The sequence below is a fragment of the Molossus molossus genome, unplaced genomic scaffold (assembly GCF_014108415.1).
Source record: "Molossus molossus isolate mMolMol1 unplaced genomic scaffold, mMolMol1.p scaffold_m16_p_19, whole genome shotgun sequence".
Taxonomy (NCBI): Eukaryota; Metazoa; Chordata; class Mammalia; order Chiroptera; family Molossidae; genus Molossus; species Molossus molossus.
Genome location: NW_023425354.1, coordinates 10,033,876 through 10,051,548, shown reverse-complemented (window position 1 = coordinate 10,051,548; position 17,673 = coordinate 10,033,876). Strand labels below are relative to the sequence as shown.

The 17,673-nt window shown below is 53.9% G+C and overlaps 1 protein-coding gene across 2 annotated transcripts in view; it reads left to right on the top strand.

Moving 5' to 3' along the window:
• ARSG (arylsulfatase G) overlaps nucleotides 1-17,673 on the top strand; it is a 105,999-nt gene that overhangs the window by 42,343 nt on the left and 45,983 nt on the right. For both annotated transcript variants that reach the window (XM_036268097.1, XM_036268098.1), the window contains exon 2: nucleotides 5,599-6,344. In XM_036268097.1, coding sequence (XP_036123990.1) covers nucleotides 6,127-6,344 — 218 coding nt within the window. In that variant the 5' untranslated portion in view covers nucleotides 5,599-6,126. The remainder of the gene's footprint in view (nucleotides 1-5,598; nucleotides 6,345-17,673) is intronic.

The window sequence follows — 17,673 nt, the reverse complement described above, 5'->3', positions numbered from 1 at the left end:
ATATCTGGGGGGTGCTTTGAAATAACCCCATGTTTGTGGAGGATAAGAGGAGAAAGAGACAGAAGACGGCCAGATGGGCCGTGTTGGTCATTGTTGAACCTACGTATTGGGTGGGCACGCGTGAGTTTCAACTTTTGTATGCTTGACAACTTCCGTAATGGAATATTTAATAAATAATAAGTAAATACTGCTTTGTAAAATAATTCTTAAAGATTTGGGAAACAGTCCTGGCCGGTTTGGCTCAGCGGTTAGAGCGTCGGCCTGCGGTCCAGAGAGACCCGGGTTCGGTTCCCGCTAAGGGCATGTACCTCAGTTGCAGTTGGTTCCCGGCCCTGGTTGGGTCGTGTGGGTGGCAGCCACTCGATGTGTCCCTTTCACGTTGATGTTTCTCTCTCTCTCTCCCCCTCCCATTCTATCTGAACAAAATATTGAAAAATGTCCTAGGGTAAGGATAAAAAAAGAAAACAGAAAATTTCTAAGAGTAGATCCTAAAAGTTCTCATCATGAGGACAAGAACACTGTTTCCTCTTTTTTTTTTAACTGTGTCTGTATGGAATGATGGATGTTGACTACACTGTGGTATTCATTTCATGGTACATGTAAGGCAAGTCATTATGCTTCAACCCTTATTTACACCGTGTTGTGTAGCCATTATGTCAATAAAACTGAAATTAAAAAATAGAACAGGAGAAAGATATTTTCTTTGCATTTTTCTGGTTGAGCTAAGACAGGGGTCCCCCGAGATGTGCCCTAAGAAAGCCATCTTTCTGAGCTGGGCCAGCCCCCAAGTCACATGTGAGAGTCCAGGGGCAAAGTTAGGGGCCACGAGGATGCTGGTTACACTTAGACCTCCACCACTCAGCCGCTCGTCTGGCTGCGAGGGGAAGATTTTCCCCTTGGGCTTGGATCAGGGTGAGGGCATGCAGCAGGAGCTCACCGGGAGGGGCATGCAGGGCAGGGAGTGCCACGCCCTTAGCTGTGCCCGGGCAGTTGGCTTGCGTCTAGCACAGTGTCACTTCCTTGAGGCTGTGGTCTCGTGGCTTCTCTCGTCTGGCCTGTTGCAACACACGTGGTCCTTCTCGGCAGGGCCGCCAGGGTCTGTTAGGATGTAGTCAGAACTCGCTGCCCGGCCCAAACCTGCCAGCCTCCCCCTTGCGCAGCCAGCCTGCCTTCCCCCGGACTCCCTCTGACACTTGCCAGTGTCCACCCTTTGTGTGGCCACCTCCCAGCTTCCTCCCTTGCCTTCTACAGATCCTTCCAGAAAGATCACCTTCTCTGGTGTCCCTGCCCTCCCTGTTTCAGGTTGCACCTGCTCGCCCCACGCTCCTGATCCTCTTCCTGCTTTGATTTGCTCCTGCCACATCTGTTTACCCTGCCACCCCACCCCCACCCAGCCAGAAAGTGCCCCGAGGGCAGCGGGTCATTCACTGCTGTGTGCGCAGTGCGGGGCGACACCTGTCCCTCGGTCACTGGCTGGGTGGAAGACAGTGCATGGGGGTCATTTCAGACTGCACTGGGGCAGCTGGTGCCCCGGCCCCTCCCTGCAGCCCCAGTGACCCCTGGCCCAGCAGGTGCCGCGAGCGGGCTCTGATCTGCCGGTCAAACAACAGTGACCGCACCCAGGGACCACACTCCCCCAGGCCTGTGTCTTTTTTGGCCTCAGCTCATTAGAAGCTTTGTCTCTGGAAAACCAACAGAGAGCCCTCTGCCAGAAAGGTCCGCCGGACCTTCTGGTTATTTCAGCTGTTTTCAAGGCTCTCCAGCAGGCTGCCTGGCCCCAGGGCGGCCCCCAGGGAGCCCGAGTCAGGTGATGGACACTGCCGAGCGCACCACCAGGTTGCCTCACCCCGCTGGCTTCCCGGCCCTTCTAGACAACAGCCCGCCCGTGGGTCACGCCACGTCTGTGCGACTTGATCTATAAACAAGCCCAGAACCCGAAGGGAGGCCAAACTTGAGCAGCCCCAGCGTTCCTGCTTTAAAGTGGGGGTCGTGGAAAAGCACAGGAGTCCTTGCCGACAGAGCGAAAACGCACGTGCACTCTGATGCTGTGTGCGGGCAGGGAGACCGGGCAGCGGCTCCCTCTGGCGCTCAGCAAGGCGCTGTCCCTGCACCCGGCTCCCCCGGAAGGGGCCTGCCCTGTGCAGTTTGCTGAGTCAGCTGGTCACGCTCCTTCCAGCCCAGTGCAAGGAGGGGTGAATGCTCTCTTTGCCAGAGACTCCCCCTTTCTCCCTTAGCCCACAGGAGTGCACCTTGTTTGCATCCACTTTCCCTTCTGAGAAGGAGAGGTTCATGGATCAAGGAACCCCATAAAAGGCCCTGAGCTCAGTCTCAGCTTGGATCTTTTATATATTTATTTATTTATTTTTATCCTCACCCCAGGACATTTTTGCATGTATGTTCAGATAGAGTGGGAGGGAGAGAGGGGGGGAGAGAGAGAAACATTGATGTAAGAGAGGCACATTGACTGGCTGCCACCCACACGACCCCAAGTGGGGCTGGGGACAAATGGCAACTGAGGTATGTGCCTTAACAGGAACCGAACCCAGGACTTTCTGGTCTGCGGGCTGGCGCTCTGACCGCTGAGCCAAACCAGCCAGGACTCAGTTTGGATCTTTTAAATGTACCCCGCCCCGGCTTTACTGAGGTATAATGTATGTCATTTGATTTTGAAATGATGTCCACAGTGAAGCTAATTAACACGCCCATCCCGCTGAGTATCACCATTTATATTGTTTTGTGGTGAACACATTTAAGATCTGCTCTCTTCACTGGAGTCACCAGGCTGCACATTCATTGGCTCTCTGGTAGTTATTCATCCTGCTTAACTGAACGCTCGTGACCTTTGACCAACACTCCCCACCCGCTCCGGCCCCTGGCAAGCATCTTCTTTCCCTCTGCGGCTGCCAGTTCACCTTCTTCAGATTCCACTGTGCCGTGGTACAGTGTTTGTCTTTCTGTGCCTGGCTTATTTCACTTAGCACAATGTTTTCTAAGTCCACCCAGGCGGTTGTAAATGACAGGCCTTCCTTCTTTTTAAAGGCTGAATACTATTCCTTTGTTTATATATTATATACACAGCACATTTCATTCATTCATCCACCCATCGACGGACACTTAGGTTGTTTTCCTGTTTTGGCTGTTGTGAAAAACACTGCAATAAACACGGGATCCAGATATCTCCTTCAAGATACTGATTTTATTTCCTTTGGATAAATACCCAGAAGTGGGATTGCTGGATTCATAGGGTTGTTCTATTTTTAATATTTTGAGGGACCTCCATACTGTTTCCCAAATTTCAGCTTGGATCTTTTTTTCCCCCCAGCTTGGATCTTAAAGTCTGTGGCTTGGAGTCCTTTCTTAGCACATTGGTTTGCCTTTTCATGGTCGTTTAAAATAATAAAGGGGGAAAGGAGTAAATGTCCCCCCAGAAGTGTGGGCACAGAGGACAAGGCAGTGGTGCCCTGCCTGAAGTAACTTATTTCTGTTCCACGGAAGTGTTAAGTATTTAATGATTCTCTTTGGAATGTTTTATCATGGAACTCTTTAACAAAACAATGTACATTCCCACCTTAATTTTAGCTTCTTTCTTAAATAAATTGTTTTGGAAGTCTTTCTGTGTTGGGTCCTCCTGAAATGGGTTATCGGCCAGGAATGGGGCCGCTGCAGTGACCCTCGCTAAGGAGCTTGGAGGAGGACAGCCCTCCTGTGATTGTTGCTCGTGGTCAGAAGCCAGCGGAATGAGGCTGGGCGTCAGCGGCAGGCCCAGTGTTTGCTGGGCGCCCTCTCTGTGCAAGGGCTCTTTCTTCTAGAAAGGGAGACGTCTTTGGGGCCTCAAGATCAACAAATACCAGTTGAATCTAATTGACTTTGAAATCATAACTCTCCTTTTGGAAAACAGAAACATTCGCATTTCTGAACAGTTTATTCATTGGCCTCCCGATGACCGTGACCTTGTGCTTGGACTTTCTTTTTATGCTTCAGTGTGTATCTGCTCATCTTTCTGAGTTTATCTAAGTCTTCCCGAATTTACATACCTCCAGCTAGCCCCATCACTCGAGTTGGCCACTGGGTTGGTTTTGCGAGCTGGGTCCTTCCCAAGGCAGGGATCACAGGTAGAGCAGCCATAACCCAGCCCCAGCAACACCTTTATGTATGACGATTTAGTTCTCCTTTAATCTCCTCCACAGGTGGGGTGTTCAGCCGAGCTGCAGAGATTCAAGTCTTTCACTCCTTACTAACTTTGTAAATGTAGGTCTTTTAAGTGAACTTGGCGGGGGTGGGGGTGGGGGTGTATTTTCATGGTTCCCTTTTGCAACCGGTGTGGAAAGCATAACTTTCAACTCCTGTCTTTCAAAACCGAACATAATTTATTGCTCCTGTGTCTGTCCACTGGAGCGGAGTCGCCCCCGGTTCAGTTAAGCATCAGGTAGGTTAGTCATCTCCAGTTAGGTTCATTTTCTTTTAGGCCTAGAATCAGGATGTTGTTCTTTTCTGAATATCTTGCTAATGATGTGTGAGTCAAAGGCCAGCAGTGTAGGACTTTTTTTGGGAGCTTGTTAGAGGAACAGAACCTAGGTCCCAGCCCTACCTACTGAACTGGCATTTTGATAAAATTCCCAGATGAGTCGTATGTACATCAAAGTGTGAGAGCAGTGGTTGAGCATGTCTGTAGATTTTCTTGTCAAAAATGACATTGTCAGGATGTCAAGGGATGCAGTTCCATTAAGAAATAAAAAATGGCCCTGGCCAGTTTGGCTCAGTGGTTAGAGCATCGGCCCATGGACCAGAGAGTCCTGGGTTCGGTTCCTGCCAAGGGCACGTACCTCGGTTGTGGTTCGTCCCCAGCCCCGTTTAGGTCATGTGGGTGGCAACCAGTTGATGTGTCTCTCTCACATCAATGTTTCTCTCTCTCTCTCTTCCTTCCTCTCTTCCTCCTGCTCTATCTGAAGATAAATGCAAAAATGTCCTCGGTTGAAGATAAAAACAACAACAACAAAAGAAATAAAAAGTGTTTTCCACCATTCTATTATGAAACATTCCAAAGATACAGCAGAAGTAAGAGTCTACAATGAGCTCCCAGAGACTCTCTTCTTAGATTCTACCGTGAACTTATTTCTTTACATTTCCTTTTCCCCCAATTCATTTCTGTCAAGAATTTTGTATAGAATTATCTGTTTGCAGCATGACTGTGAGAAAGGCTTGTATCTTAGTAATGAGGGGCTCACCCTTTCTTCTAGAATCCTCAGTGGGTTTGGTAGCATCACAGCCAGTGTGGGAACCTCTTGCAAATCCAGGAAGCACGGCGGTGGCAGTGGGAAGCGCTGGGAACTGCCCCCCCCCCAGCCCTGGGTCAGCGTGCTCGTGTCTGCAGTGAGTGGAAGGGAGAGGTCCCTCTGATGCTACTCTTAGCCCCGTGATTATCGGCTCGTTGCCAATATTATTAGCATCACTATTTCGCAGGTGGAGAAACTGATGAAGCAGTTAAATATTAGAATAATAAGGAAAACATGTGTCGGTGTGGAAAAGCGATTATTTCCTAAGCTACCGAGCGAAACACAGCTGTGCTGGCAGTTTTCATGTCAAGTTTTGTTCTTTCAGGAAACCTTACAGAAACATGAAGCCCTCAGCCACCTGGAGCTCAGAACCTCCCTGGGGACTGACTGCGGCTTCTGGAGCGCCAGGTGTTCTGCAGATGTGAGGTCTGCTCCTGCACGCAGCAGCTGGAGTCCCGACCAGATGCAAGGCCTGCGCTTCGGCTCTCGCGTCCCCAGGCGCAGACGGGTCACTTTGTAATCGGCCAGAGGGCACTGGTGGACGCTGATGTCTGATCGCTGCCACAGCCAGTCATCTTGGGGAGCTGTAGTGGGGAAAGCCAGATGAGGGGGTGCAAGCTTCCTGAGGCTCTTGAAGTAGGATTCTAGATGGGGCCTCGTTTCTGCAGCTCCCACCGCCACCAGCAGACCAGTGGGCCTCAGTAGTCTCATCTTCACAGTGGGCTTGTTGCACGGTCTTCTTGCAAAATACTGATCTCCGGAGACTCTGTACTGAGTGAGCAGGGGACTCTCGGAAAAGTCTCTGGCGGTGGCCCGCCGTCATCCCTATAACCGGAGTCCTCCCCTTAGCGCCATGGCCTGCCTTGTTCTGAAGGTGTTACTGGTGGGGGTGAGTTTCCTGGGGTGTCTTTATCCTCTGGTGGATTTCTGCTTTAGCGGGGAAACGAGAGGCCGGAAACCGAACTTCGTGATCATCTTGGCAGATGACATGGGGTGGGGTGACCTGGGAGCAAACTGGGCAGAGACGAAGGACACGGCCAACCTTGACCAGATGGCCGCCCAAGGAATGAGGTGAGTGGAGGGTGCTACAGCAGCTTCGTTTTGGGTGTGTTACTTGCCTGTTTGGGGGGAGGAGGCAGCATAAAGCATTTAAAGAGCAACGAATGGGTCCATGTTGATTTAATTATGTGGTTGATTAATTTGGTATGAAGCCAGAAATCCATTAATCCTCCATCCATCCATCCATCCATCCATCCTTCCATCCTTCCATCCTTCCATCCTTCCATCCGTCCTTCCATCTGATGACATTCAGAGTCTGTGTGTGAGGAAATCTGAATGCCAGCCAAACAAGATAAAAATCCTTGCCCTCGTGGTATGTATTGTTCGGGAGTGCAGACAGGCTCGGCGGACAGTAAGGTTAGGCTCTAGTTTGTGACTCTCCGTCAGGGATTTTTGGAGTCCCTGGAGAGCGTTTGGAACCCAGTCTGGGGGTTCAAGGGGGAAGGTGACCTTTGAGAAACTGAGGCTCAGGGAGGCACAGAGGGCAAGAGGGCTGACTTGTGAGGTAACTAGTTACCAGGCACACTTACCCCAAAGGGTCTGCGAGGGCGAGGGGTGTGCATCTGAACGGATCGAAGTGTTCGTACATTTTCTTGTTCAAACACCTGGGCCTCCTCCCCACAGAGAGGGAATACAAGTATCAGCTTTGGACCCTTTGGGCTTTCTTCTCGGCCTGACCTTGACCCCACTGGCCGGCTCAGATCCTGTCTGGCCTGGGTCGACTCCTGCATCCTGCTCGGTGTCACCCCAGCGCGCCGTGTGGGACAGCGCCACGGCGTCTCCGTGGACCATCGGCCACTTGCACCCTGGAGCCGGAGCTTTTCCCTGACCTGTGACCCCTGGGGTCCCTGCGTGGGGTCTCACCGTCCCCGTCCATCTTCCTCATCTCAGCCAAGGTGACCTTTCTAGGAACACTCCTCTGCTTCCGGTCGTTCAGAGACATGTTGTGTCCCTGAGGATAAGCCCAAGCTCTCAGTGGCAGTGCGCAAGGCCCGCCCGGGCTCCACCCCGACCTGCGTGGCCCCTCTGTCCGATCAGTTTCCGCTCAGCGTTTGGTCCCAGTGCACATGCGGCCCTCAGGAGAGCCTGCAAGGGTGTCTCCGGTGTGCTCTGGGGGTCCAGGCAGCTCTCCATGGTGATCGTTCCATCATCTGGACACCTATACTGGCTTGAATAGCATCCTCCCCAAATTCATGTCCACCCCGAACCTCAGAACATGGCCTTATTTGATAACAGGGTCTGTGCAAACGGCATGAGTTAAGGATTTTGATGGCATCGTAGAGGATTTAGGGTGAGTCCTAAATCCAATGACTAGTGTCCTTATAAGAAAAAGAGTGTCCAGCCCTGGCCGGTTTGGCTCAGCGGTTAGAGCGTTGGCCTGTGGTCCTGAGAGACCCGGGTTCGGTTTCCGCTAAGGGCACGTACCTCGGTTGCAGTTTGTACCCGGCCCTGGTTGGTTGTGCGGGTGGCAGCCACTTGATGTGTTCCTTTCACATCGATGTTTCTCTCTCTCTCTCTGTTCCTCTCTCTCCCTCCCACTCTACCTGAACCAAAAAAAATGGAAAAATGTCCTCTGGTGAGGATAAAAAAAAAGAAAAGAAAAGAAAAGGAGTGTCCAGCCAGTGTGGCTCAGTGGTTGAGCATCATCCCACGCACCAAGAGGTCACCGGTTCCATTCCTGGTCAGGGTACATGCCCAGGTTGTGGGCCCGGTCCCCACTGAGGGGCATGCAGGAGGCGGCCAATCGATGTTTTTTCTCATCGATGTTTCCATCTCTCTCTCCCTCTCACTTCCTCTCTCTCTCAAATCAATAAAGGGAAAAAAAATTAAAGGGAAGGAGAGACCCCCAGAGGAGGAGATGGTGTGAACGAGCAGACAGGGATTGAGCGATGCGTTCGCCAGCCAAGAACACCAAGGCCTAGCTGGGGGAGGGGCGCGCAGCCAAGGCTCCCTCTGGGCTTCCAGAAGGAACCGACCTTGTGGACATCTGGCTGTCGGACCCTCACCCCCTGACCTGGGCGAGAAGACATTTCTGTCGGGGCAGCCCCGGGGATTTCCCGCACCTCGTTTCCAGCTCGGGGCGTCAGGAAGACAGACGCCTGGTCCATCTTGTCCACGTAGGAGTCTTTCCAGGGAAAGTTCATCCGTGCGGTCGACCAGACCTTCCAAGGAACACGGGCTGCCGAAAGCGCAGGAACTTCTGCTTTCGGTGTGGAGTGGGTCAGCGGGGCAGGAGCGGGCGGTGTTCGGGGCCGGCCATCTGGGCGCCGCCCCGCCTGCACCCTGTCCTGAGCAGAGGGGCCTCGGGGACCAGACGCAGGCGCGGCTTGGTGGGCTCTCCGACCTTTTCTCCCGCGAGTGGAAATATTTTCTCCATCTGAGCCTTGCAACGGGCCAGGCAGCCGGCCCTCTGGCCCGAGGTCCTGGGCTTTTCACTCGGGGCCTTGTTGACAGGAAGGCGGGCTTCCTGTGAGGCCTTGGATTAATTTATCCCTGGCTTCTCCCGCCGCTGACCCCTGCCAGTGGGGAGCCATGACTTTCCGACAGGGACTCTTATTGCCAAACGGGGTGACTTGAGAACCTCTCTTTCCTATTCTTTTCAAAACCGAGCAGCTTCGTTTCCCAGCAAGCCGGGTGGCTTCAAGAGCCGCCGCCGCCGCATCCTCGCGCAGTTCCAAAGCCTCGAAGCCCCAAATCAAGGCGCCTGGCTCTCTCTTTCCAACCCGGCGCCCGCAAAGAGGGGTGGGGAGAAGGGCCGTTCTGCCATCAGCGGGGCGCGACCTGAGCGCGCTCCTCAACGTTCACAAGGGCAGCCACGGAGTGGGTTCCGAGGAGCAAGCCCCTGAGCACGAAGGGGACCCGGAAACGTGCCGTGAAGGGGATGGGAGCCCCGGATTTGCACGTGGGCACCGGGCGGAACAGAGCTGCCTGGGCCAAAGGAACCAGGAAGGTGCCGCACCGTATCCGGGTGCGGGTGTCCGGAAAACGTAATGAGGATGAGGATTCGCCAAACAAGCTCTGTACATGGGTCACCTGTGTACCTGTTACCACTTTCAAAAATCTATAGTTGATGTGGATGAGAACTAACTTGATTGTCAAAAAAGTTATAAAATTGCAAAAAAAAGAAAAGAAGGTGTCTGCAGGGTTGATTTCCTTCTGGAAGCTCCGAGGGGATCGATCCCCTGCCTGTGCTAGTTCCTGCCGGGCCAGGCCACCCTTGGCCTTCCTGGGGTGTGGACAGAGTGTGCCGTCTCCCTCCGCTCTCCCTGCATGTGTCTAAACACTCTCATGAGGACACCAGTCACTGGATTGGAGACCCATCCTAATCCAGGATGACATCATCTCAACTTGATGACATCGGCAAAGACCCTCTTTCCAAATAAGATCACAGGTTCTGGAGAGCTGTGACATTTGGGGAGGGAGGCACTGTCCCACCCAGTACGAAGAGCTGCACTACATGTAATTGAGCCTCCAAAGCAGCACACTTTTGGGCACCTGCTATGTTAGGAGCAATGCCTAGCCTATGGTAGCCCCCCCCCCTCCTGAATATTTGTTCATGTATTTGGACTCCTGGATCTCACTTTCTGGGCATGCATAGATGAGTTCTCCACAGCACAGTCTGGGACCAGGCTGTCCAGGTCTTACTGGCTCTGAGACCCTGGGCTCATATGCTGAACTTTGCTGGGCCTCAGTTTGCTTGTCTCTAAAATGGGACAGTAATGACCTACCTCACAGGGTCATTTTGAGGAGGAAGTGAGTTAGGTTATATAAGGCAGCAGAAGAGTCCCTGCCGTGTATTGGTGTGTGGTGGGTATCAGCTCCTGTGTCCCCTGTACCATCGGCTCTGCTGCCCTGCTCTCCGCCACACCCCCTCCCTGGCCAGAGGGTCTGCTCATTTCCTCAGCTTACCTTGGTTCCCGCGGCACCTCCTCCGTCTGGGCCCCCGTCCTTTCCCAGGCTGCTGTCCCTGAATCCGCTTCATTCCGCCACCACACTCTGTAGTGTCCTTGTTTTTCTTAACCTGGTCACGACAGGTGCGATCTGCCAGTTGTGGGGATCCCGCAGGCACGTAATTGTGATGTCATCGTTGTGGCAGAAGGAAGGAACCCTTGCAGAAGGAAAGAATCTTCAGCGTCTCGATGCCGGTGTCCCATTTCAGAATGCCTGACCCCACGTACATGGAGCCAGAACAGGGGGTGTGGTCTAGCACCCCAGGGCCTTGAGCCGTCCACGGTACCCCAGGTTTAAGAGCATCCACATCACGCGTCACATAGGGGAAACTGAGGCTCGGAGAAATGAAGTGTTTACTGTGATGTCAGCTCTCTAACAGGTGGGGCAGGTCATCTAGTTTGCAGATTCACCCCATTCAAGAGTATGACAAATAATTTATTTGTGAAAAACATGAAAGCCACCACAAAGCAGCACACATCTGTTCATCGGAGGGCGTCATTGCTCGGGGCTCCCTCGTGTCTGTGTCTGCCCACGTGTGCCCTGGGCAGTGGCAGTCCCCTTGCACTCGTCAGTAGGTCCAACAACCAACGTTTTGCCCTTGACCCCATGGGCTGGCATTTTGGCAGTGTCCTGAGCCCATCTGAGCTGGGCGTCGCTGGGGAACAGTTGAACGTTTAAAGATACACTAACCAGAAGCAAACAAAAACGTTGGAGTTTGAATGAAAAGGCTGGGGACTTAGTCATCCAGGACAAGTTAAACTTTCCAAGCCAGCAGAGACCGTGCCTGTCAGTACAGGGGAGAGGAATGGACTGCTTGTGCCTTTAGGAAAAGGACAGACGCCTGTCACTGGCCTGCCTTCCAGCTCTTCAAGCGGTCTGGAAAATATGCAAATCATCCAGCCCATTAGGGGAACCCAGAGAGTCATCTTGATAAGTCAGTACTAGTTTGGAGCTTGTGAGCAGCACGTCCGGGGAAGGCTGGTTTCACCTCGTGTGAGCAAGTGACGAGCTCTTGAAAATTCTCAGGTTATGAAGGAATTTGCAGCCCTGGCTAGTTTAGCTCAGCGGTGAGAGCGTCGGCCTGTGGTCCGGAGAGACCCGGATTGGGTTCTGGCTAAGGGCATGTACCTCGGTTGCAGTTTGTCCCCGGCCCTGGTTGGTCATGCGGGTGGCAGCCACTCGATGTGTCCCTGTCACGTCGGTGTTTCTCTCTCCCTCTCTCTTCCTCCCTCACTATCTGAACAAAAAAATGGCAAAATGTCCTCAGGTGAGGATAAAAATAAATAAAGAGGCAATTTAAAAAAGTAAAACAACAACTTGCAGAAGCCTGCTGGCTGGGTGCTGGACTCCGGCAATGGCTTAGGTGTGCAGACTGGGGTTGGAGCACCTGAGCCGCCGCGACCCACAGGTGTCTTGGGGAGAGAGAAGAAGGATGACCAGGGACACAGAGCAGTGGTCCCCGCCAGCAGAGCCCACATCCTGCCCTCTCACTTCAGTGGTCTGCGAGGCTGGCCCAGACGTGCTCTTGACTGTACGTGGTAAACACGTCTACACAGGCGAACCGACTAGCGCTATGCTAACTTTGCACCTTGAATGATCTCCCTTCCTGCTTCCCCTCTCCTCTGCCCACAGTGTAACTCTGCTGGAAGTCGGTGCTGTCACTGAGAGTCATGGGCGGTGGCTTAGCTGGCCATCGAAGGTCACCAGTGGAAGGTCAGAGGCTCGTGGGGCTTGAGGCTGTTCCTGAAAAGGGCCCCAGCATGGAATGAGTTGAGCTGTCGGTTCAGTCAAACGCCCGATTTTATTTCTGTTTTCAGCAATGGCTTTTGCAGAAATTCGTCCATCCCGTCACCTTTCAGGACTGTCTCGGCTGTCCTACCGCCCTTGGGATTTTGCAGTAACCGAAGGGAAAGAGAGAGCCAGCCTGGGGCTCAGAACCGCAGGGGGTTGTGATGAGCTCTGGAGGTCTGGTGGACACCATGGGAGCTAGGGCAGAAAGAACTTTCTGAAGGAGACTTAGCGAGACAAAGACCCTCCCGCCCCTACCGCCCCCCTACCACCATGTAACTCCCCCCAGCTCTGTCCCTCTTCTTCCCCACGGTAATTCAGATTCAAGATTCAGGGTGAGGACCCTCATCAGGCAGACATCTTCTTGTCCTGTGACCTTCACCTTGACCTCTGAGATGGTTGCTTTGGGCGGTCCCCGTCTATCTTTTCCTTGTAGGCTCTCAGCATCATGGGGCAGGCGGTTTTAGGTCTTCGCCCTTGGCCAAGGAGGTCGGATGGACAGAGACATGACGTAGTGCCCCCTGGAGGTGGAGCCTGTGGAACTGGTGCTGTGGGTGTCACCTCCTGGGGACGGTCCAGGAACACGATCTAGGTGGCAGCTAATCTGAAAGAAAAGGAACTGAAATATCAGCCGGCCAGGCCTTGGTGCCAGCTGGTTTCACAGCTGCGACTTCAAAACCGCCTGTCCCGTGGCTGTCATTCCTTCCCCCTTCAAGCCTCCCAACTACGTTCATTCAACAAGGGATCCGACTAAGAGCAGGTCACGAGATGAAGGCGGGGAACCCCGGCCAGCCCCGCCCTGCAGGGGCTTACGGACTCGGGTGACTGAAGACAAGAAAACCAGCATTCAGAATGCAGAAGGGCCATGTGCTGTCGGAGTAGGGATTCCTGACATATGACCCACCCTTAGCAACCTGAGTTGACATCCTCGGGGATGGAAATAGCACATTATTTACATACTGGTCACAGTTAGGGATGAGAACAGTCCGTGCTGGGCTTCTCAGATCTTCACTCAGAGCCAAAATCACGTTCAAGATAGCGCTGTGGGTCTGCAGGAACAGAAAGGCCGTTTTCCCCGCGGGCAGCTGAGAGGCGGTCAGTAAAGCGTGTCTGTTGGGAAGTGAATACTGAGACCTTCAAGGCCAGGAGGAATGAGCCGGGTCAAGGGGAGGAAAGAGTGTTGTAGGCAGAGGAAAAGCATGAACAGAGACACACAACTGCTCATCGCTCAACAACTCCCCCAGGCTCCCCCAGGCACTGTCCTAGGTGCTGGGAACACATCTGCTCCGAACAATAGAAAGCCCTCACTCTCCGGGGACCGGCTTGCGTTGCAGTGGTTGAGTAGGGCTGGGACAGGAAGCACGAGACTGAACTATTGGACACAGGCAGCTGGCGAAGGGCACCGAGTGTTTGGACTTGACCCGGAAGGCAGTGTGGAGCCCTGAGCACTGAGGTCATTGACCTGCGTTTCAGATGGACTGTTCCAGTCTACTCAGGGTGGTCTGCTCTGGTGGCTCGCAGGGCGGGGGCCCATTGCAGGCACCTCCGGGATGGCTGGGCTCAAGGTGGTGGCAATGGGGGAAGAAGTGTCTAGTCTAGGAGGCCCTGAGATGCATGTGTGTGCATCTCGTTTTCATGTACCGTGTGTGTGTCCTCTACTGAGTGTGAATATGTGCGTATCCACAAGGAAAATGTGAAGTGGGAAGGAAAAAATTGCCAAGGATCATACCAGCTGTCAGGACTCTTTCGGAAAAGATCAAGAATATGAGTAGATCTTTGAATGAATGAACAAAACACACAAACTTTGCTATGTGTTGCCACATTTGCTTGTAGTTCACAAATGGCCTGCATACTGGATTTTTTTTTTTTTATCCTCCCCCGAGGAGATTTTTGCATTTATATTCAGATAGAGCGGGATGGAGAAAGGGAGGAAGAGAGAGAGAGAAACATTCATGTGAGAGAGACACATCAACTGGCTGCCACCCACACAACCCCAGCGGGAACCGAACCCGGGGGTCTCTGGTCCGCGGGCCGATGCTCTAACTGCTGAGCCAAACTGACCAGGGCCATACTGGATATCTCAATGATCCCACTTAACCTTCTGAAGGGTGACTCGGCTACCCTCCCATTGAACAGAAGGAAACATGGGAGCTGAGGTGGCTGGTGTGTCTAGGTCCTCCTCCATCGTTTTTCTAGTTCTCCCCTCCCACCCTGTTCCTCTGCCCGCCAGCAGGCCACAGCAAATCGTCTTAACCTCCTTCCACCTCCAAACCTTTAAATTGCGAATGGAGCCAAGATAGTTTTTATTCTAGTCACATAGCAATTTAGAGCGTTGCCACGGAAGGTCTCATCATCTATTTCATATTCCCTATCAATGAAGGCTGGACACGCTTGACTGTGCGACGTTACGTCCCTCCAGGGCTCTCGTGGTGGCGTGTCCAGCGTTAACGCTCCCTGGTTCTAATCCACGTAATTTATGCAACGCGAGTTGCTTTGGTTTCCGTCTGGCAGAGGTTTAATTTGAGCTGATTTTCCCGTTAACAGGCTGCTGTAATGTCTGGCTGCGTGCTTCCAGCTTTGCAGTGCATTTTCAGACTTTAATTAGGACCCCTGTTGGCGAACTGGCCCGAGCCTGCCCAGATAGATCTGGGGAAAAACAAAAGACGCCTTCCAAAAAGCAAGACCATTTTATTACTTATTAATTAGTCCCTGCCAAGCGGAGACGGCGGCGGAGAGGGGGAAAGGAGACGCGCCGGGCCGTGCGTGGGGCTGCGTGGGCTGTTGCTAGGCTCTTGTTTGAGGGGTACAGTCGGGCCTCTCCAAAGACTTGGAAATAAAGGAAGTAAGATTGTTTCTGAGGGTTAAGCTACAAACTTGATCACACGGTGGGGAAGGAACTGAGCCCTAGAAACATCAGCTTAAGCGATTATGTGGAAAGCGGACTAAGTGTTTTTTCCAATGCAACGCCACGGGCCGTTGTCTCTTCCCGTCCTGTGTGTTCATGCACCAGATTGCTGGAGCGGCTCCATCCCAGCGAGGCGCCCTGCTTGGGGCGGGGGTTGCGACAGGACGCCCTATCCTCGCAGAACCCACAGTCCGGGAGGGAACGCGAAGCCACATCCTGCTGTGGAAACGGTGCTGTCTGTTTCCAGGGTGATGGCATCAACATGGCCCAGGAGAGGCCACACTCAGGAGAGGCACGCGAGACGGGCACGCCGGCTCAGGGTTGCCTCCTGCTTCTGGCGCTGCGCAGGTGTGTACGCTGGGCCCTCTGTAACATGTAATAGAGCAGGTAGCTTCAACGACATCATTTACTTTTTACAGTGTTGGAGGCTGGGAAGTCCAGGGCCAGCTGGCCAGCACGGTCAGGGTGTGCTGACGTCCTTGTCCTGGGTGGCAGGTGGCCGACTTCTCACTGTGCCCTGCGTGGAGGGTGGAGAGACCCCTCTGGTCTCTTCCTCTTCTCATCAGGATGCTAATCCCATCATGGGGGCTCTGCCCTCATGACCTCATCTAACCCTAAACACCTCCCAAAGCCCCACCTCTAGAGACCATCGCTTTTGGGTTAGGGTTTTAACATGTCTTTAGGGGGACACAGACATGCATTCTGTACCACCAGGGGCGAAGAAGTATGGTCAACAACCTTTGAGCATCCCAGACCCACTGGCAAAACTCAGCCCACGGCGGACAAAAGTCCCTTAAGCCGAGCGACGGAAGGACTTCTTTGCTCCATCTGAATGCCCTCAGCATTAGTTAACGCCCCCTCGCCAAGGTGGACTTCGGAGTCTGATTTCCTGGGCAATCCGTGAGCAGGAAGCAAACACGCTGACCACTGACACTCTGGTTCCCGTGCCCAGCCCTGGATGTCAGTTGGGAAAGGGGCATTCTGGCATCTCTCTGGTCACCCCTGGGTAGCATGGACACGGGTTCGACTTTGGGCTGACACCAAGGGTCGTCTCGGGACCTCCTCAGCCTGAGACCAGAGAGCGTGGGGCAGGCAACAAGCATCAGCAGCCCCACGAGAGTCACGTGGAAGGGGTGGGAGCATCACAGGAAGACCCCCCGATGTTGTCAGATGAGTCTCCATACAGACGCGGAAAAGCCACAGAAGATTCACAAGCTCCCGAAGTCAAAGTCAAGGCCAGCCTCCCAGGGACAAGGAAAGATGGTGTCAGGGGTAGGTCTCGGAGGACAGGCAGGAATCTGGGGGGCGGTGAGGGTTAGAGCACCCTGGCCGAGGCGAGGTGTGGAGCTGGAGAGTCGTGCGTGGGTGTGGACTGTCCCAGGAGGAGAGCCTGCTGGGCTGGGCCCTGGGCCTGCAGAGGGTGGTGTAACCAAGGACCACAGACTGAGTGGCTGAGAACAGAAATGTATTCTCTCCATTCTCGAGGCTGGAAGGCAAGTCAAGGTGTTGGCAGTCTGGTCCCTCGGAGGGTCTCGCGGAAGATTCTCCCTCCTCTTCCAGCTTCATGGCCTCCGGCACTGGTCAGCCTGAGGCAGGACGACTCCCACGCTGGCTGCGTCTGTGTGTGCAGTGGCGCCCCTCTCCGGTTTCTCTCGCACGCACGCCAGCTACACCGGGTAAGGGCTCACCCTCCTCCAGTAGAACCTCAACTTGACTAATTATCTCTGCAGTGGCTATTTCGAAATAAGGTCACGTTCTGAGGTATGGGGGTTAGGATTGCAATATATGCTTTTGGGGGACACAGTTCAACCCAGAGCCAGCGGCAGTGACTCAGGCTGACGAGGTAGGGTGAACCCCAGCATGGGAGGTGATGGTGGCCAACCAGAACCTGGGGTTGAGGGATGGCGCGGCTCATCAGTGCAGTCACGGGTTTGAGAGAGTTAGCCTGGCATCTTGGAAGGTCACCGAAGTGATTTAGGTGTGGGACAGCGGCCCTGTTGATGGCATCACTGGGAATGGCAGGAGCCGAAGGTGTTGGACCCTCTCCCCGTATGGCCCCGTGAGTCTGGCGGGGACCCTTCGAGAGAAGCCTGTGTCTGGGCAATTGCTCCAGGTGCCCGGGCTCTAGGGAAGGAAGGTGGCGATTGTCTCTTTCAGTCCCAGAGGACCTGGGGACAGGAAGGGGGTGCCGGCGAGGGTGGGGAGCCCGAGCTGCGGGCCCCAGAGCCACTGAGGTCTGGAGGGGGTTGGCCCAGCCCTTGAACTCAGCAGGGTGTGGGGAGCACACGCTGTCCCTGTGCTCCTCAGATGGGGACACCACACAGCCTGTCTCTGGGAGTGGGGCTCCGGGGCCAGTGTGACCAGACGGGTCCCACTGCAGGGCCAGCGCTGTCCCTGCCTTGCTGCTTGTCACCGTGAAAGGCGGTGCGAGGGGATTAGCCGTGTTCCGGGACGGAGGCCCAGGTCCCTTTAGCAGACATCACGTTGTGCAAAAGCCGAGAGAACAGTGGCGCCGTCCACCGTGCCCGCTCCGTGAGAGCGGCACCTTGCTCTGGGTGGGCACTGCTGAGTAACAGCCTGCCCCCACGTCCGTAGCTGGAAACAACGGCTGTTTTACTGTCTCTCCCCATGTTGTGGGAGGAATCCAGGCACGGGAGTTCAGGTTGGCTAGTTCCATCTCTTCACATCACGCAGAGA